This window comes from Styela clava, chromosome 14 (assembly GCF_964204865.1).
Source record: "Styela clava chromosome 14, kaStyClav1.hap1.2, whole genome shotgun sequence".
Taxonomy (NCBI): Eukaryota; Metazoa; Chordata; class Ascidiacea; order Stolidobranchia; family Styelidae; genus Styela; species Styela clava.
This window is the reverse complement of record NC_135263.1, coordinates 3,259,494-3,279,026: the sequence shown is the minus strand read 5'-3', so window position 1 is coordinate 3,279,026 and position 19,533 is coordinate 3,259,494. Positions and strand designations below refer to the sequence as shown.

The window sequence follows — 19,533 nt, the reverse complement described above, 5'->3', positions numbered from 1 at the left end:
GTATTTCAATTTTTAAAGAGAATTCACCCAGAGCAGTCCCACACGGACTGACTCGAAAGTAAACGAGACTCCTCTCCGAGTCCAAATTAACCTCGCTCACCGAAATACCTAGAACTGTTGGAACCATATAGAATTATGAAGCTCATTAAATCTCGGGAGGGAAAGAAATTTCCCCATATGTTGAGGTCGTAAACCTTTTGTCGCTCGCGGGCCAAAATTAAGGTTGCAAATTCCATTTGAATATTTTCAGCGCCTTCGAGCCCTTTGCACTTAGCATCAACTTTTCCGAGTCTTGTTTAATTATATGCTCATTAAACGAGTGATTGTGAACAATATAGTTGTTAGGTTTTAATATAATTTAGTCTAAAGAATATATTCGTCAAAATGGATGTTATGTTATTATAATTTAGTGAAGCGTCGCGAGCCAAATTTTAGGCCCGCGGGCCGTAGGTTGCCGACCCCTGCCCTGAACAATTATGAAAATCCCATCTTGGACCTATTTACATTCCAGAGGATTTCTGGCGCTCGATTGTGTGGCGCATTGGGTTATTAAACATTAGGAATTCGCTCGCTATCTCTTATTATCCATCATGAAATTCATGCATCTGAAAACAAATAACTAGCTAATTAATTCCATACCGACATGGACTGGTAACCCTACGAGATGCCGTAGCACGCTATAGCTATGATAAAGCCGTTCCTAGTCCAGAGGATAAATTCTTATAGCCCACGTGACTCAGATGTTTGTGGGCGTGCAACGCGATCACTACCTAGTAAGATAAAGCCACGATATCGAAATAAGTTATTTCCATATTCGTACACATACTCCTGGAGCGTCGAGACAGGATAACCCTATTTTTAAAGAAAAACTACTGCAAACCCCATCTCCACGTTATCACAATCAGAGGGACACCTGTGCCCCACTACGTAATTTTGGTTAAAGAAATGAAAGCAGATGGATCTTAAGAAAATGTGCAAAAGACACTATAAAACATGAAAAACAATATTGCTACTCTCCTCCGGTCATTAGATTGCCTTTCAGACTACCACGTCATTTCAAGTGATGATTTCAGAATGGAAATGAAAATACAAAGTATTCAAAATTGTCAAGTTGTAATTCTCAATGTCTCAATTGACAAGTACGTAATTGTACGCAGGAGCTGTACAGACACATAAATTAGTGAAAACATAGGATCCATCACCCAATCATTTTGCTACGCGAACTAAAAACATGTTTTATCAATAACTCAATTGAAAAAAAGCCATATTTTATGATTGCATATTGAAATATTGGGCGCTCCCGTAGTGTGTGCACCAAGATGGGGAACAACCTGAACCCTAACCTGGTACACATACTATGTTTAGGTTGTGCGCCATACTACGGGAGCACCTAAAATTGTATGCGCCTTTTGGTGTTACGGGTCTTCCAGACACACAAACTGCCGGAAACATCCATCCATCATAAGTCAATTTTCTGAGTTATCACACACAACAAGAAACTTTTTCCATTAAAAAGAAAATTGGAAGAAAAGAGCCATATTTTATAATTTCGTATCAAAATTTGGCTTCACAAAAAAATTGAGCGATTCACCCCGAAGTAGGATGACGGCAATTCAGAATTCAGTACCCCCGTAGTGTGCGTACCAGGTCAGGCAATAATATTATTCCGATTTTCCTTATTTTAGTTCTATTACAAACAAGTTCATGGACTGTCTGTGTTAGCCAAGTGAATGTTCATAGGTTTCAGTCCCTTTACACAACTTGATGTAAAGTAGGCAAACATATTAGTTACCTACATATTGGTACACACACTTCTGGAACACCCAAAATTTTTGTCTAAACCGATTTGAATAGTTAACAATTTAGCTCAGAATGTTCAGCACTATAGGAGAAAATCCAGCTTGTTCGACTCGTTCCTAATTTCAATCGTGAGTCGAATTATCAATATTGGAAGAAAGAAATTTATAAAACACATAAAAAGCGAGTCAAGTCACTCCTGCTGGGATTCAAACCCAGGTCCCAATGTTTTGTTGCTCCCTGCAAGCATGGATTCCAACAGATCATCATCTTTAAAAAGCTCATGTATAGTATCTGCGGCGTTCAATACTCTGCGTGACCTTTGTGCCTGTGTAGATAAAAATTAATTAATGGAGTAAATCAGAGAGATCCTGGTCCTCCTGAAAATAATAACCCTTTACTTATAGTTTAGAGCAGGGTGGTCCAAGATCGGCAGCTCCACGAGCCAAAAAATTACTTTTGCATTGTTCGCAGGCCACAATAGTGCCAAGAACTTTGCTCGTTTAACTTCGCTAGTCAATTCAGTGACATTAGTGATGCACCAATATGTCAAAAGATTTTTTGGTTGATTTTATGACGAAACAACACGAAATGCGATTTTTTGATTCCTCTCCGAATTCGACGTGGGCCAAAGACAATGAAGTGGCAGGCCACATGTGGCCCGCGGGCCTGGGTTTGGACCACCCTGGTTTAGAGTAATTCATTGCTTTTCAAACTCTAAATATATATTTATACAAGAGGTGTGCGACAATTTTTGTCGCTGGGCCATATAACCAACTTCAGACATGTAGAGAAGAAAATGTGTCTCTTGCTTAACCTTGTAGTAATGAAGACAGGGGGCAAAACTACTGCAAAGTATTTAACGCAGCGAAAACAGCAAAAAAACATGTATTTTTAAATGGGTCGGGTTGTGGCCCCAAGCCACATGTTGGACACCCCTGTTTTATATGGCAATATGGTGTGGAAACGTAAATATGGAGTTTTCGGGTGAAAGGGGGCACGAAAAATCAATACTGGTTGGCGAGCAGCGACAGCCACGATTGAGTCTAACAGTAATCAGGGGAGAGGACATATTGATAGATATATCATTAAAAAAGGGTGACCGTACATTTGAACCCATGTGTATATTCGCGGGTTCAATCTACATGCGGGTGCTAAAACCAATGGGTTAGGGTTAGTATGGGCTCGAATATTCGTAAAACAAAACAAAAAAAATTTCTATAGGTGCAATAGTATGCAGGTGCAATTGTCGTGGATTCAAATGTACGTGGGTTCAAATGTAACGGAACCTTAAAAAAGTGATCGTTTTTACAGGGCCTTGTTATTAAAGCAAAAGACGTAACAACTAATAAGTGCTCTATAAACCCAAAAGATAGATTTCTAATATCTGAAGTCGTTCTCATCTCATCTCCCATCTCACTATAACCAACTGACCAGCAGCCATAGTCAAGTTTATTTTTTCCAAACAGTAAAATAATTAACAGAAACAACGCAAAAAATATACGAAAAGTAAAAAACATAATTTTACTAGGGAATGGAAGCCGCGGGGAACGCAAGCCGCGAAGTTGGTTATCTAGCAGAGCACCCAAAAAAGCAGTTAGTTATGGTAAGTCAACCACAGTATGACAATGAGCAATCCTTTTGCACCTAATTATCTATCTCTCATGGAATTGAAACCCACGAAATGTAATCAGAATACCTCCGGGATTCTATCTTCAATGTCTGTTTCATTTCCGTTGAAACTTTTTACCGAAGTTACTTCAACTTTGGTTACTGCCAGATCTTCAAGATTCCGTGAACAAGTCCTGTCATTGGGAAATAGGTTTTCAGGACAAGCCCCGTTGTCTAAATACAGATAAGATTATGCTTTCCTTCACATATAGATAGATCCAAAGATACTAATTGATCTTATCTACACAGAGATGAAGCTAAATACAGATAAAATTATGCTTTTATTTATACAGAGATAAGTATAAATACAGAAAAAATTATGCTTTTATCTATATCTATATAGAGAAATGTCACTAATATGTATTGACAAATTTTTAAGGCCATACCAAATTGATAACACTCCAGGGAAGGTGGTGAAAATACAAACAATCCAAGACCAACTAAACCTCAATACTAACATGGTCAAGTCCAACGGTCTAACCAAGGGGTTTTGTATCAGGGCCAAAAATTTTGCCCATCCACCCTGACGGGCCATGTAAGTGTAATTTAAAAAAGTTACGGTACATTTTATAAACAATATTTACAGTGTTACAAAAGCAAAAGTGGAAAACAATAGGCCTTGTGAAACTAAATTTAATCGCAATCTAATTGGTTTTAGTTTGGTTGCGGCAGCATCAGGTGGGTCAGGTTGAATCACCCAACGGGCCCACATTTCCCAATCGGAAAGGAATTTTTTATATTTCATATAGTATTACTGATATTCATCGGTTATTTATTATTACCATAGTGCTTATTTATGTACACATGTAACACACTATTAAACTACTTGAATTGTACAAAAAGCGGGAGAGCGACATTTGCATAACACTCTGTAGAGATTCAATAAAAATTGGAAAAACAAATGCATGGTAGGAGAGGAATGAAAAATTCTGCAATTGGCGAAGTGAGAAATTTAAAGCAAAAAGAACTTAAATAGAAATAACTGGTAGAAACACAGTAAAAACAAAACTGGTTATATTTATAACGGAGCATGGGATCACAGAAAGCTGGAAGTCTTTGGAAGGGATGCACGGATCAGGAAAGTTTCAGAACAACTGTACTAGGTCATTGCGAACCTGATGATTATTAGAGATTGTATTTAAAGAGCCATAAGACCACAAGAAGAATGGGGTATTCCCCACTCTAGCGCATTACTCAAACAAAAGTGGGGGTAATTACTGCACTGTGATTTTTACATTCCTATTTGGGCGCTCCCAGAATATGTGCACCAAGATGGCGCACAACCTGAACCCGCACCTGGTACACATACTATGTTCAGGTTGTGTGCCATCTTGATGCACATACTTCTGGAGGTCCCCTATTTGTTAGTCTTCTATGTTTGACCTTTTTCTCAGTATGATTCATGTTAGACTCACTCTCTCATAGAATACGCTGCTCAATAACTATAACTGGGTTCTCAGGCCTTCCTTAAAACTAAAATGAATATTTTATCTTCCTCAATCATGTTTGTACAATGTGTACTTTCGGGGACTGAAAGTCATAACTCAATTCATGATATACCACCTAGTGATCTCCTTTTTTACCAAAATGCTGACTCTTTGGAAGGGGGAATAGATCATGAAAGTTTAGAAACATCAATCACGACCGCTGAAACGCACAATTCTGATTCTTACCGTCATCTCCTAATTTGACAGAGTCAATGTCTCCTTCCTCCTTTTTCGGTCCCAACACGTCAGAGAATTCGTTGAAGAAATCCTCAATATCTTCTTCTAACTCTTCAAGAATCTTCTTTTCCGCCATTTGTCTCATTTCAGAAGTCACTGACAAAAAGAGTATTGAAATTGTATGAATTTTAATGTCCGTCCTGGCTGGGGGTCGGAGGATTGGGGGGGGGGGAGGAATGTCGATGGGATGGCGAACCATGACCCGTCAGATTAGCATTCCATGTCAGTATAGGAATAGTTAGTATGTAGTTTTTTGTTTCAGATACATGGATTTGATAGCGGAGGAATTTTTATCAGACTGACGAATAAAATTAAAATAGGATTTTGATATCTATCTCGGGGGCGGGGTGATGGGAGAGGAAAGTATAAAAGATGGCAAACCATGGCCTCTCGTCAGATTAGCATTCCATGTCGGTATGGGGACAGTTTATATGGTAGTTATTTGTTTCAGATAGATGAATTTGATAGCGAAGGTAGTCGAAACCGACCAGCAGTTAAAGTCACTGAATAAGATAGATCTAAAATAGGTGGGGGTATGGGGTAAGTCTATGGAATTTAATATATCATAGATGTTTTCCTGACTGTATCGACATAAACTGCTTCAAGGTTTATATCAATTGATATTTACAGACAAGTATTTAAACACTAAAATTCTTTAGCCCCAGTAGGCTTAGCACTTTCGTGGTAGCCAGTAACATCTTTCTTTCTTTTTGTGTGAGTGCTTGTGACCTTTATACTTATCCATCTTTAGATCGGTAAGTATGTTGATAGGTATTTGTCTGTTTGTTAGATGCACGCGATATCTCACAAAGGCGTGGTTAAATCTTCTCCAAATTTTGCATGTGTAATCATCATATCTCGGACCAGAAGTCTATTGATTTTGGATGAATTATGTCGTATAATTAGCGAGTTATTAATTAATTAGCAATAGGACACGCGGTGTCACTATTGAGTCATGAATCGAAACCGCAGTTACGATCGATAAGTCTTCGATCTCCGACCTATATTTTCAATTTATTAGTTCCATATGCATGAAAATGATGCTGGTGGAAGCCGAAATTACGTGAACAACCCTACAGCGGAGAGGAGTTCAGCAATCCTCTCGCGCATAATTATCCCCACAGGATTCGAACCCACGCTGGGAAATCAGAGGTGACGAGTTTGATCTTACTGCTTAGCATGATGTTGCACTCAAAAATCAAAGTTATTTTATTGAATATTATCAATCTAGAAAAGGGGTGGGCAAGGTTCTTGGATCAGGGGCCACAAATTGTTCCCACTTAGACTGGCGGAACACGTAAGTGTGACGTATAAAGTTACATTCTATGAACAGGATTTTATTTATAGTGCTACAAAAGCGAAGTGGAAAACAATAAGCCTCGTGGCAAAACTAAATTTAATCGCAATCTCAACAAATTCCTTGAGCAATTTTCTAGCTGAAATATAAAAATTTATGACAGTATCAGGCACGCCAGATTGAATCACCCAACAGACCGGATTTGGTCCGCGGGCCGTGGTTTGCCCATGTCAAATCTAGATTGTAAAAAAACAATAAATTTTTTTGGCATCCCCACGTAAAACCTAACTAAACTAAAGCTACACCAACAAACACCGCACAACATACTCATTGATTTTTCATTTTTCTTTACTGGTTTAAACTTCTTTTCAAAAACTTTTTTAAGTTTCTTTGATTCTTGTCTTCCCACATTCGCCAATACAGGCAACTCCTGCAAACTTGTGCTCAGCTTACAATTCTTTACATGCATTTCATATGGAAGCAAATGTCTGAAAAAAAAAGAGTTTTTGTATTTGAGTGAATTTTCTCAACATGAAGTTGTGCGCAGAGATTTTTGTTTGTGAATATGCTTAAAGCGAGGTTATACTCAGTCACTCAAAAGTGAAAGAGACTCAACTCTCAGTAAAGTTACGATTCAGACTGCAGCGTTAAAAGCTACGTTCACTCACTCGTTGGTGAAGAAAACCTATTCCTTAGAAAAAGTACACGTACCAGTGAAACGTCAATAGTACTCATCATGTAATCGGAAGTAAAGTAGACTAATTTTTGACCAAAGTGTCCATTGTTTTCATCAAAACCAAAAAAATCAAACTAACTTTGGAATGCTTTTTTAGACCTGACTCATCAAACGGGTAATTATGCCTGTTTTCTGTTGGCATTTCAGTGATTGCCTTTATTTACAAAAACCCTAACTTTAGTGAATTTTCATAAAAGTCCCCTCGGCCCCTAATAGATGTTTTTTGATACAGCAAATGCTGCTATAGACTAGCTTTAAATTAGCTACCAGTAACTATAACTGGCAAGTGTTTTAATGTTGAGCATAAAAATGGTAGTTTTGAACAGGTGAGCCAGTTTTCACTTCTCCATAACACTCTCAAAATAAGAGTTTAAATTTTTGCAAAGATAAAGTAAAAAAAGAATTTTTCAGGGGTCAAGGGTCAGGAAAACATCCATTGAGCTCACTTTGAATAGTACTTCATTGTAGTGGAAGCCATAGAAGTTGATTGACATTTGAGGGGATCACAACATTCCATGACAATGTCTTCCCATCCATTGCTAGCACAGACCTGGATTGGAACAAATACTTTAGGTTAGCTCAGAGAAAACGCATTCCTTCAAGTGTTAGGTTAGGAAGCATTAGGACTTGACATCGTATCTCTGATTACCCTGCGTTGGTTTCCTGATTTGAATCCTGTGAAGAATAATTATGTACGAACGGATTGCCGGACAACTCAGCTCGAAGTAAGGGGCGGCGGTGTGGCGCATCGTGCTAAGTGTTAGGAATACGCTCGCCACCGCATCTCTGATTACCCTTCGTGGGTTCGCATCCCATGCGGGGATGATCATGTGCGAGAGGATTGCTGGACTCTTTGCCGCCGTAGAGTGGTTCACGTAACCGCTGGTCGGTTACGGCTTCCTCCACCATTAAGTCCATGCTTCCGAAAACAAATAACTGGCTAACTAACCCCATACCCGACCTGTCTTTCCTCTCCCCCGGGATAAATATGTAAATCCTATCCTAATACAGTTTTATAGTCGGTGTGTCATGCTAAGCGATAGGAACACAATCGACATCGCACCTCTGATTGTGTGGGTTCCCTGGTTTAAATCTGATGAGGTTAATTATGTGCAAGAGAATTGCTGGACTACTTGCTGTGATATGTAGGTTACAGCTTCCACCACCATCAAGTCCATGCATCTGGAACAACTGGTTAACTAATCCCATATCCGACATGACTGGTAACCGGACGAGAGGGAGGGGGTCTCGTGGGCCTTTTTCTTCCTGAGATAAAAATGCAAATCCTTGCACTATATATTGGTTATTCAGAAACATGAGAAAATCATATTTAAGAGTAAGAGGTGATTGTTATTCACGTATTTGCTGACAAGTTACGGCTTCCTCTACAACCAAGTCCATGCATCTGAAACAAATACCTGGTTAACTAATCCCATACCCGACATAGACCGATAACTGGATGAGAGGTGAGCGTCTCATGGGTTTTTATCTCTCAAGAGAGATATATAAAATTCCTTTCACACATCTTGATGTGAAGAAATATGAAAATAAAAAGGTCAAAGGTCAGATTCAGAGGTCACTGCTATAGGAACTGCCAAGACTTCGGGAATCACTCTTACTTCATCAAATCCTCCTTTGTCTTGAACTGCCATGAACAATTGAAATAATTCAATATTTTCATTTTGCCAGTGTGGGCCTTTGATAGTTGATTTCTTCTTTCTGATGAATTTAGCATAATCATCGTTAAACTCTTGTTCCAAATTTTTTAGGCCCTGGAAAGGAAATAAGATTTTTACTCCAAGCAACGCTAGACACATTAATATTTAGGGTGTCCATAAAGTCCTAACAATTTTTAAAATTGCAAAGAGAATTTATCAATACCTTATATTGTTTTGGCCATCACAGATATATTAAATGAAGTAAAAATACTTAAATAATTATGGATTGAGAAGTAACAAACCTGGTTAAGATATATTGATAACTGACTTCAAAACCAAATTGAAATTCTAAAGAGACTTTATGGACATCCTGCATTACGATACATTGGTTGTGATAAAATGTATCTTCAATTAGGCGCGATGATTTAGTGCCTCCCGTGCTGTTTCCGTATGATAGATATCTGAGGTCCAATACAAGTACTCATAAACTCATTCAGATTCTGATAAAAAGAGCGGAAATACTGAATTGAAATGATTCTAGTCCACTTGTTCCCAACCAGTGGGCCATTGCCGACTACTGGTGAAAAGTAAAAAGGCAGCAAGTTGGCCGAGTAATATCAATAACTTTTGTATTTGCAAACATCACTTTTATTTGAAATCTAATCTTCTTATAGTTCCAAGCCAAAATTTCCTCAGACCTATGAAGAAAATTCGTGTCGAGTCGGTAGACATTTTTGAAATGGCACAGAATTCGCAATCAGTTCTGTTTTCGTAAATATTCTAGTGGGAGGAAAGCCCCGTGAGACCACGAATAGTAATTAGACGTGCGATGGTATGCCTAATATGATTGCTTAGTTAGCGCAAAAGGGCCAACTGCCAAGCCCACCTTAGAGTTCAGAGTCAGATGTGAATTTAGGATTTACATATTTATCCAGGTGAAGAGGAAAGCCGATAATCATATGGCAAACCATCGCCAGGTTACCAGTCCATGTCGAGCATGGGATTAGTTAGCCAGTTTTTTGTTTTCGGAAACATGGACTTGATGGTGAACCAGCCTACACGACACCACTGCCCCGATTTCTGATCTCAGCCTTTTTAACTAATCTTCAACTATTAAGCTTACTGAAAATCCCTACTTGTATGTCTGACAACAATCTTTCTTCTTTGCTCGAGAAGTCATTCAACTTATTTTGTGGCGAAATTTTACAATCATGTAAGAGTGAGACTTTCTCTTTAACTTTGCGTGCCTTCTTTTTTGGTTTATTCTCTGTGAATAGTTTTGAAATCAAATTTCATATCTTTCCTGATGATCAAGAAATAACAAAAAAAATCCTACCGGCCTACTTTATTGCTGCTTCTCTACTAGTATAAATCACTGAAGCGTGACCAATCAGAATAATCAAGTCTAAACAGGCATATCTCAGTGCTGCTATATTTTGCTTGATGTTTTTTTTTTGGCTAGGTCAAGGACAAACTGTAATAAAGCTGGAAAACCTGAAATGGCCGCCAAAAACATGACATGGCACACTTCATTGAACCCCAGATATATTTAAATTGAACGTGTTGTCAAAGCAACTCCTATATGGATCGGTGAGTGTTACATTGATATAAGTAAGTGGAACTTTGATTTATGGTAATTCTCCTACACCAGGGTCGTCCAACCTTTTTGGCCGAGGGGCCACATGTAGGTTACCAATAATTGCGCGGGCCACTTAACATGGCATTATGTTCTAGTTTTGCTACACTGACTACAGGTCAATGAAAAAACAAACAATACCCACACACCAAACTTTCTCAATTTTTTACCAATAAAACTGTTGTTTCCCAATCATCGATGGGGCGCCATCAGTAGTTAATTTCAAAAGTTTCGCCAAAGACAAGTCAAGACGCTTGATCTTTTTCATCACAGCTACCAACAGACCAATGCCTCTAGTCGTACCCTAATATGAACAATGGCTGCAAGTTCTGCGATAATTCCAAAATCATTATTAACTCCCCGCAAGAAAATCGCCAACTGAGCAGTAGTAACCTTGATGTCAGGGCTTTCGTCAAGCGCCAAGGAATACGATGAAAATTTTTCCACCTTTGCAATTGAAGCTTCCGCGATAGAGTTCTCAAGCTCTTCGACATGACGAGTTGTGGTCTGTCTTGACAGGCTATTTTTGCAAACACCTCTTTTATTTCCGGACGGAAAATATTGGCAACCCGAACAATACATAATATACACTCCCTAACGAATTCTCAATCTGAGAATGGCTTCGATTGTTTTGCGATTACCACATATAGAGTAGTAAGAACCCAAGTGTGTAAGCGGCTATGGCACTTTTATTTATCGATATCTCCTCCCGGTTGGTTTTAATTCAAAATGACACTAATGGCTTGTTTGGAAGGGCCGGCATAGCGCATTTCAGGAAAATAAACAAATCGTTTGTTTACATCACTCGAAAAATAGTTTTATTCCAATTTTTTTTATTCAATTCTGAAAAATACAGCGCGGGCCACTCGAAATGTTTTCGCGGGCCGCATATGGCCCGCGGGCCACGGGTTGGACGACCCTGTCCTACACGATCTCTCTTGCATGGCCTAAAATGTGACTCTGTATTACCACATCTATAAGTAGCCATTCTACTATTTTGAATACACAATATTATCCTGACTTAGCCTATGAAAGCAATGTATTTTCCATAGTTTAGAAATAGCTCTCTATTATCTCTTGGGTATGACCTCACTTTAGCAAGGTCAAATATACAAACTCATAAGCTTATTCAAGTAGTTCACATTTCCAGGTGACTTCCTTATGCCCGTGTAACCTTACTTTAACTCAACCCTTTAGCACAATTAATAAAAGGACTGAAAAAAAAACTATTAAAAACCTTTCCCTGAGTCTCCTAATCTTCTTTTTGTTATTCTTCCCACCAAATCTGTACATTCCTTTAACTTCTGCGACTCTACTAATGCAGCATTATATCTGTATTTACAGCTCTCTAGTCTGGTCAGAAAGAAATTTAAACAATTCAAATTGTTCAAAATGTGTGCAGTTCACACCCAAGTAGTATATATGTAGATGTACTCTGATGTACTTAGTGTAGATTTTTTATTGAAATTTCTAGGCGTTAATTGGATATTACCGCAAAATGTTAAAAACTGATTTACATATTTATCCTAGTGGCCAAATCATGCGGCGGACCGTGATCCCCACTCACTATGCAGCACTATGAAGGCAAGTGCATTAAAACAGTGAGCATGATGCTTCACCCATGCCATGATAATGACAATCTGGATAAGGCATAGCCTATCAGGAAGGTGATTCCAACACAGTTCTGGAACCCTATCTCAGGTCTACTCAACTGGCGGATTACGGTCCGAATCTGGACCTTTCAAGTATTCGATTCAGACCACGTCTGATTTTTTTTATTTCAGAGGATTGTCTCCATTTAACTTTGGATATGTAAAAGAATGTGGAATATTTTGCGGTTACTTAGTTTTCCAAAAACTCGCGTTTCCTCAACTTTTTACCCGAAAAGATAGCCACTAAAATACAGTTAGGCGCAGTACGAAATACATTTTCTGGCCAGACCGGATCCCGAGAATTTTCAAATTTTGTATACGGATCTTCAACAAAAATAATTGAGTAGACCTGCCCTAGCTTATCGCAAAAATATATTTTATAACATATGAGTTACTCTTCATACAAATACTGTTCAACAAAAATGTGATATTTTATATTAGTTGGATTGGATTGTTGGTTGGACGGATTGGACCAACAAAACCACCCCCAGCCAATTATTATTATTCCATCAATACCTTTGTTCTTTATCCACATCTATCAAAGCATCTGCTTCATCAATAGCAAACTGCAGTTGTTCTGCCAACTGTGCTCCGACCTTTTTCTTCCTGGTAACACAGAACTTCTTCTTACGTCTCTAAAATATAACATAGGATTTTTATAGTCAAGTGGGGTGAGAGGTTGGTTGTTGTATTTACGCTCACCGACCATGACGTTACAAAGCAAAAGTGAGTTCCTATTTGACTGCGCAATATTTAATTTATATTTTCAAAATTGGATTTATTCACCAAGTCATGATGATATAATTTTTATTTAGTAACGTTTGTTTGATTTCATCTGCTTTTCAACTCGGCAAACAAGGTGTCGCTGACACGATGACTTACTTTATAGTCTTTCGCGGCCCCGCGTCAATTGCGGAAATATTGTACGTTTGTTTATTTTATATTTTTATTATTATGTTTGCTTAATTTTGTGTGTACAATATTTCAAGCACGACGAAATAAATATCTGAATCTGAAATATCTACATTCTGTCTATACAGGAACTGTGATATCAAAAAGTCTCATATTTCAGTCCAAGTGAAAAAAAGTAACAACTGTTAAACTCAATAACATTGTCTGGCATTTGCATATTAGCTTTCTACTGCCTTGTTACACACATTTTTTTCCGGAAACAAGCGACTTGTATGCCAAACAGGTTTCTGTAGCAGACTTCACCATTCCACGAATTTTTCTCCTGATATACTGCCCATTTTTTCTATTCATTGCCCAATGTGTTTTATACCTCATTCATATTAATTCATTATACAAAAAATGTATCAGAAACTACTGACCTTAGGTCCAAAATGGAATCTGTTCATTGAAATCTGTGAGAAGGGTTGTGAGCAGGTTTCCAATGCTTCTTGTTTATTCAAGTTCCCATATGCATCAATCTTTTTGTAGTTTACCTAAATAAGAATGTCATTTTGATTATTAGTCAAAATTGGGGCCTTTCTTCAACAGAATATCAGTGAAAAACTTATGTAATAATATTTAAGTGCTTTTTCAACATGACTTACCAAGTCATTCATTAACTCTCCCTGAATAGAACTCAGGTTATACAGTCTTAGATTTCTCCCAGGGGAGAGAAAAAAAGATATGGGGGCTTAACCATATGGCGAACCGCGGCCTCTCATCCAGTTACAAGTCCATGTTGGGTATGGGTTTAGTTAGCCAGTTTTCGAAATCATGAACTTGATTATAGAGTCCAGCAATCCTCTCGCACATAACCATCCTTGCATGGGATTCGAACATGGGACCCCATACAGGGTAATCAGAGGTGCAGTGGCGCATTGCTTAGCATGATGAGCCACATGGCCAAACTTCATAATTAACTCCAATTTGGATGACGCGTGGCTGCACTTGACATCATAAAAGATGTAAAATTGTATCTACTATCACTGTAACTCACCCAGGCAACGCTGTGTTTGGTTCCCAAGAATTCCACATGATAAGAGAAAGGGTCTCCATCCTCGTCCTTTATCACAAACTCCGGACCGGCAGGTTCACAACAAATAATTGATGGCCATCTGTTAAATAGAATGGATAATACGGTAACTTTTCATATTTATCTTGATGCTGATAACATACAAGAGATCTATGGTCAAATATCTGGACACAAAATAATAATAGGTTCCAGCAAAAAATACAATCTTTTAACACTGAAAATAGGCTTTTTTACATAAGGGCTATTCCAAGTGACACTACGGGACAATTCCAGAAATTTTGCAAGTTGTTAGATTCAATATATTTTTACATTTTCAGCTACATGTTTTGTTTCATTGTCTAATCAGTTGCTTTATTGAATATGTAAAAAATTGCACAAAAGTTACACCCAACCTTACTTAGTAGATAAAAAAAATATAGTAAAATTTAGCGTGACACTACAGGACGGCAAATCCACCATGCACTAACAGTACGTTGTGTTGTGCTGTAAATTTTTGCGATGGTACAGTAGGAGCCCATAATATTTTCTGGTGCAGTAGCTGAACTACCCCTCTATGTGTTGCTCAAGTTACTTAATGTAACACTGTAAATCCATGCCAATAATGTGCATATTGTATGTGACACTACAGGACATTTTTCCACTTCGGAATAGCGGCATCTATCATCTCTTAAAATTCTGGTAATAAATTGTTAAATAGGTGAAGAAATGTTCTACAGCACTGCAAACATTTAAACTTTATTAACTTAAATCCAGTGCGTCAATTCCATATGAAATAACTGTACCCCACAATCAAACCCTTTGTGCCAGGAATCATCACAAAATATGTCAATTATACCAAAATTTCTACATTTCAGGCCATTTTTTAAAAACCATCAAAAACCTGGGTGAAATTTTAAATTGTTCGATGAAATGAATGCAGTCCAATAAAATTCCAATGTCTTTTGATATCAAAAATAAAAAAAATTACTTTCACTACACTTTTTAAAAAATTGATGGAATTCAACTTTTGCTTGGAATGACCCATAAGTATAAGTTTATTTCGACTCCATAATCAGCAATAGACGATAAAATAATAGATAAAAACAAAAAATAAAAGTAACTGATTATAGAATCGGGAAAGCAAACAAAACCTCAAGTAAGGTTTGAAGCGTACAGTTTTTAGATGGAAAGGTATTGATAAAAGAAGTAGTAGTACATGTTCGCTCACCCAAAAGTAAAAAAAAAAACTAATTAATGCACGCAAGCACACACACACACACAATCATCGAGACATGATAAGGTGAAAGTGAAAAAGGTGAGAAAATCAGTTAAATCACTCAGTAAAAAGAAAAATATACAAACAAACGAAAAAAAATGAATAAATTCTTTTGCCACACCAAATTAATAACTTTATGAGGATTGCCAAATTGGATACCGAATTAGTCAACAGGAGTAATATACCGTGGATAAAAAAGTATTCCTCAAAAGATATCGTCAAGCTGATTATAATTGAAGTCACCTAATTATAACGATAAGAATGAATCATATGGAGAACTATGGCCTCTCATCCAGTTACTAATCTATGTCGGGTACGTGATTAGTCAGCCAGTTATTTCTTTCAGATGCATGGACCTGGTGGCTGCTTATACAGAGCATTGTTGAGAGTGAACATAATGTAAATATGTCAAATACAATATAATGGTGAACGAGGGTATATCGTTTATCTCTTGCTGGCAATCTGTGAAGAAAGTTTAGATTGAGGACATGGATTTTCCTATTTACAAATATTTCTCATTTTTAATTTATTTCTGCATTTTCATTCAGGTCCTTTGTTTGATTTTAATTATAGAAATGTACACCCAATAAAATCATCAATTTCACCGCGTTCCAAACTCAAAATCGAGGAACTCGTGTTGACTTTTCAGTTGAGCAGGACCCAATTGTAAATTTCTCTATGAACAATATTTTTTATTAATCCTCAAAACATTATTTCAGAATATAGTAAAGAATTCTGCTATCTATCTGTGGAAAAGCATGGCGCACCAGCCATTTGTATTATTTCGACCAGTCATGCTTTATTAACCAACAAATACATATACTTGCCTACAATATCCAGCTAGTCTTGCCCAAACAAGAGACCCCTCTGGCAGCAAGCTAAATCTATACTGAAGGCCATGTCGTTTTAATTTTTGTTCAGAGTTTGACTTTTCCTGGACAGTATCACAACTGAAAAAATATGAAATCCTGATTTAGCTATATCGTATTTGCTCGTTTTGTAGCCCGGGTCCATTTTTTTTTCAACCAACTCACTAACTGGGCCCTTATTTAAACCGGCCCTTATTCAAGCACGGGCGCTTGTTATTTTTGATTGTTACAATAATTAATATATTGTTATTTCCAGTTCTCAAGTATGATTTAAACGAGAATAACGAAAATTTTGACTTTTTCCACGCACCGCAGGCACAAATCCGCGAAAAAAGAAAAGTTTTGCGAAGTCCTATCAATATTGAAACGACGCACTTGGGTGTCGCGAAGCCCAGTTTGAGAACCATGGTGTTACGTAATCAATGCTATCTGGTATGTACTTGGACGCCTAAGGCGTGAGTGTTATCTACCGGCGCTTAAAATTCAATAGCGTTGTGAAAAAAGCGCTTCTTATTTCCTATTGTTCTCTACCGCTGAAAAATCAGCTTTTACATCGGGCGGGTATTCAAGCACCGGCCCTTTTCATTTTTATGTTCTGTTTACACGGGCGGCTATTCAAACGGGCCCTCAATCAAGATCGGGCAGTAGAACAAGCATATATACGGTATATTGATTAGTAGGATATCTACAGACATTTCTATCGCAGAGATAAACCTACAGACATATGTATAGCTCTGTGCATAATAATATAATTATAAGTATATTTTGATTTTCCCGCAGAAAAATCAAACAAAAAACATAAAACAATGAAAACACAGTGATTATTTATTTCTTCAGTAATCTTTACGGTTGAAAGTTTGTTACCTAGCTTTTATTAAACTTGTATAAAAAAGACAAACTATTACAATTGCTGGGCCTGATAAGGATGGATGCCTGGATATTAAAATATGAAAGCCACTCATTTCAAAAGGACCAAAGTCGTTCTAATTATCAGGGGGAGAGAAAGTTTTTTTTATTATATATTGACGTAATATGGAGCTTACCTGTGCCGTTCGTTCTGAACAAGGCTAGATAAAAGCAGCACCCAGTATATAAATGAGTTTACCATGACTACCAAGCAACAATACAAAAGTATTTGTTATCTACTATACCTGCTGAACAGGACATTTTTATTCATGTGGCAATACCAAGGGAGCTCCTCATCCAATTGATCAAATTCATCTCTGGGTAGTAATCTCCATTTTAAGCAATCCGTGGATTCACATTGGACCCAATGTTGACTGTTCACCTAAAAACAAATTAGGAATTTGAAAATCTAAAACACATAGATTTAAGTCATGTTTGGAGTCAATAATGGTGATAAAAGTCAAAAATTTTCGATGGAAACTAAAAAAGCATCAGGTTGAGAGAGTTTCCTCAAAAGGCAATTATTAAATTCCAATCAAACCAAAATCAAAACTACTTAAATTCAAGTCAAAAGGCTTGCAAGTGCTCAGTTTTTTTCATAATCAAAAATTCCTATTCTCAATTTTGAGGCATTGATATATATGTTAATCTAAAATTGATTTCATCCTCGGGCTCTAGAACCCTGTGTATAAGCAGTGTAGCATGCTTCTTTATTCAGTTATTGCAATTTGGCCTTTTCTAACTGAATATATGTAGTAATAAAAAAAAGATGTCCGAAACAAATGGAATACATTTAAAATTGGTTTCATTTGACTTAGAAAATTTCGATTTTACGAATAATTTGGAATATTCTCATTCAAATATTTGTCATTTCAAGAATTTGACTTCTAATTTAAAAAAAACGGCCTTATTTATAGGCTTATTTTATGTCTCATTACTGCATTATGTCTTAGTTGGAAATACATAGACCATTAGGCCTCCAAACTCAAAGATATATTTGAAAAGGTGACCGTACATTTGAACCCATGTGCATATCCGTGGGTTCAATCTATATACAGGTGCTAAAACCCAGGGGTTAGTATGGGTTCAAATATCCGTAAAACAAAAAAAATCCCAATAAGGTTCTCTAAATTCCCAAATCTCTAAAAGTATGCAGGTGCAATTATCATGGGTTCAAATATACGGGAATCATTTGAAAAGGTCCATGATAATTGATGTAAGCAATTTAAATGGCCTGGTACGAGTACCAGTTATCGTATTACAGTATTTAGGTAGGATATTCCGAATGCCTTTGCACGCATGCAGAGCTAAACTTAAAAAGGAAAACCTAATTGCAAAACTCTCTCATTACGGAAGTATGTATTACACACAAAATGATCGAAAGGAAAAGCAAGGAATTTAATTGCGTACAGTTGAGCTACTTGCAGGAGAACATGAATTCGACGTTTTATCTGTTTGTTCAGTCGATTCCGATCCAAGTTCTGCGATCGGTGTGGTTTCCCGTTTGCAGCTTCTGAGCCTGCGTTTAACATCCATTGAAGCGTACTATTGTACTGTATGTTTCTCCGCAAGTCACGAGACAACGAATGTCGGGACGAGTTACCGTTTGCCTTGACGTCTTAGCAAACAAATTACGATATTTGTCAGGAAGGGCCGAGATAAACAAGCTAATATTCTGAATATTCCAGTTCTCTGATCTGGAGTTAAAAACGTTGAGAATAAAGAAATAGCGGGAAAATTTTCATTACTAATTATTACGAAACACTGAATTTTGATTAAAAGAATTATGACGTAATTATATTTACTGCTGAACTGAAACCACCGCCTTCCTCTATGTACGTACCGGTATTGTTGCTCTAATTTGAACAGTTTAACAGTATCATTTTGCCATTAGCCTGTAACAAGGCGTGTATGTAATATTATGGCCTGTAACTGTGTTTATTCAAAGTCTTGCAGTGGGATAATATTAAACTCTGTGCCAATATCAAACTGCTCACCGTACCGTATGCCTGGAAATGCGAGGTACCATAATAATAGAAATATTGGCAAATTGGCCATGATACCGTGATATTTAGGTATTGATACAAAAAAATTATTGTCATATTCGCACTTAAGACGCAAGGTTAATGCCAATGGTCTTAATGTCTAGGGTAGAGATATCAACCTTTTTTTATTTTTTCTTATGCAAACTTTCCACAAACAATTCAATTGAAAACCAATTCGGATACTTGTTGCAGTATTAAAACAATAAATCTCTGTAAGTAAAATACCAAATCCCGGAGTTACTTGGCCTCTCCCAAGTCTGCAAGTGCTGAAATGTGACACATTCTACTGTTCTATTGAATTTT

At 37.3% G+C, this 19,533-nt stretch overlaps 2 protein-coding genes across 2 annotated transcripts; both read right to left on the bottom strand.

The window, feature by feature from the left end:
* Positions 1-533: 533 nt before the first annotated feature.
* LOC144432124 (uncharacterized) lies at positions 534-10,170 on the bottom strand. The gene is made up of 7 exons (XM_078120213.1): positions 10,020-10,170; positions 8,845-8,997; positions 7,672-7,775; positions 6,817-6,977; positions 5,142-5,288; positions 3,497-3,642; positions 534-2,125 (listed from the first exon to the last, which is right to left on the bottom strand). The coding sequence occupies exons 2-7, from the start codon at positions 8,875-8,877 to the stop codon at positions 1,991-1,993; spliced, it is 726 nt and encodes a 241-aa protein (XP_077976339.1). The 5' UTR covers positions 8,878-8,997; positions 10,020-10,170; the 3' UTR covers positions 534-1,990.
* Positions 10,171-11,736: 1,566 nt separating this feature from the next.
* On the bottom strand, positions 11,737-18,931 carry LOC144432123 (zinc finger CW-type PWWP domain protein 2-like). The gene is made up of 7 exons (XM_078120212.1): positions 18,596-18,931; positions 17,431-17,567; positions 16,238-16,360; positions 14,120-14,237; positions 13,503-13,616; positions 12,688-12,806; positions 11,737-11,872 (listed from the first exon to the last, which is right to left on the bottom strand). The coding sequence occupies exons 1-7, from the start codon at positions 18,719-18,721 to the stop codon at positions 11,749-11,751; spliced, it is 861 nt and encodes a 286-aa protein (XP_077976338.1). The 5' UTR covers positions 18,722-18,931; the 3' UTR covers positions 11,737-11,748.
* Positions 18,932-19,533: the final 602 nt, after the last annotated feature.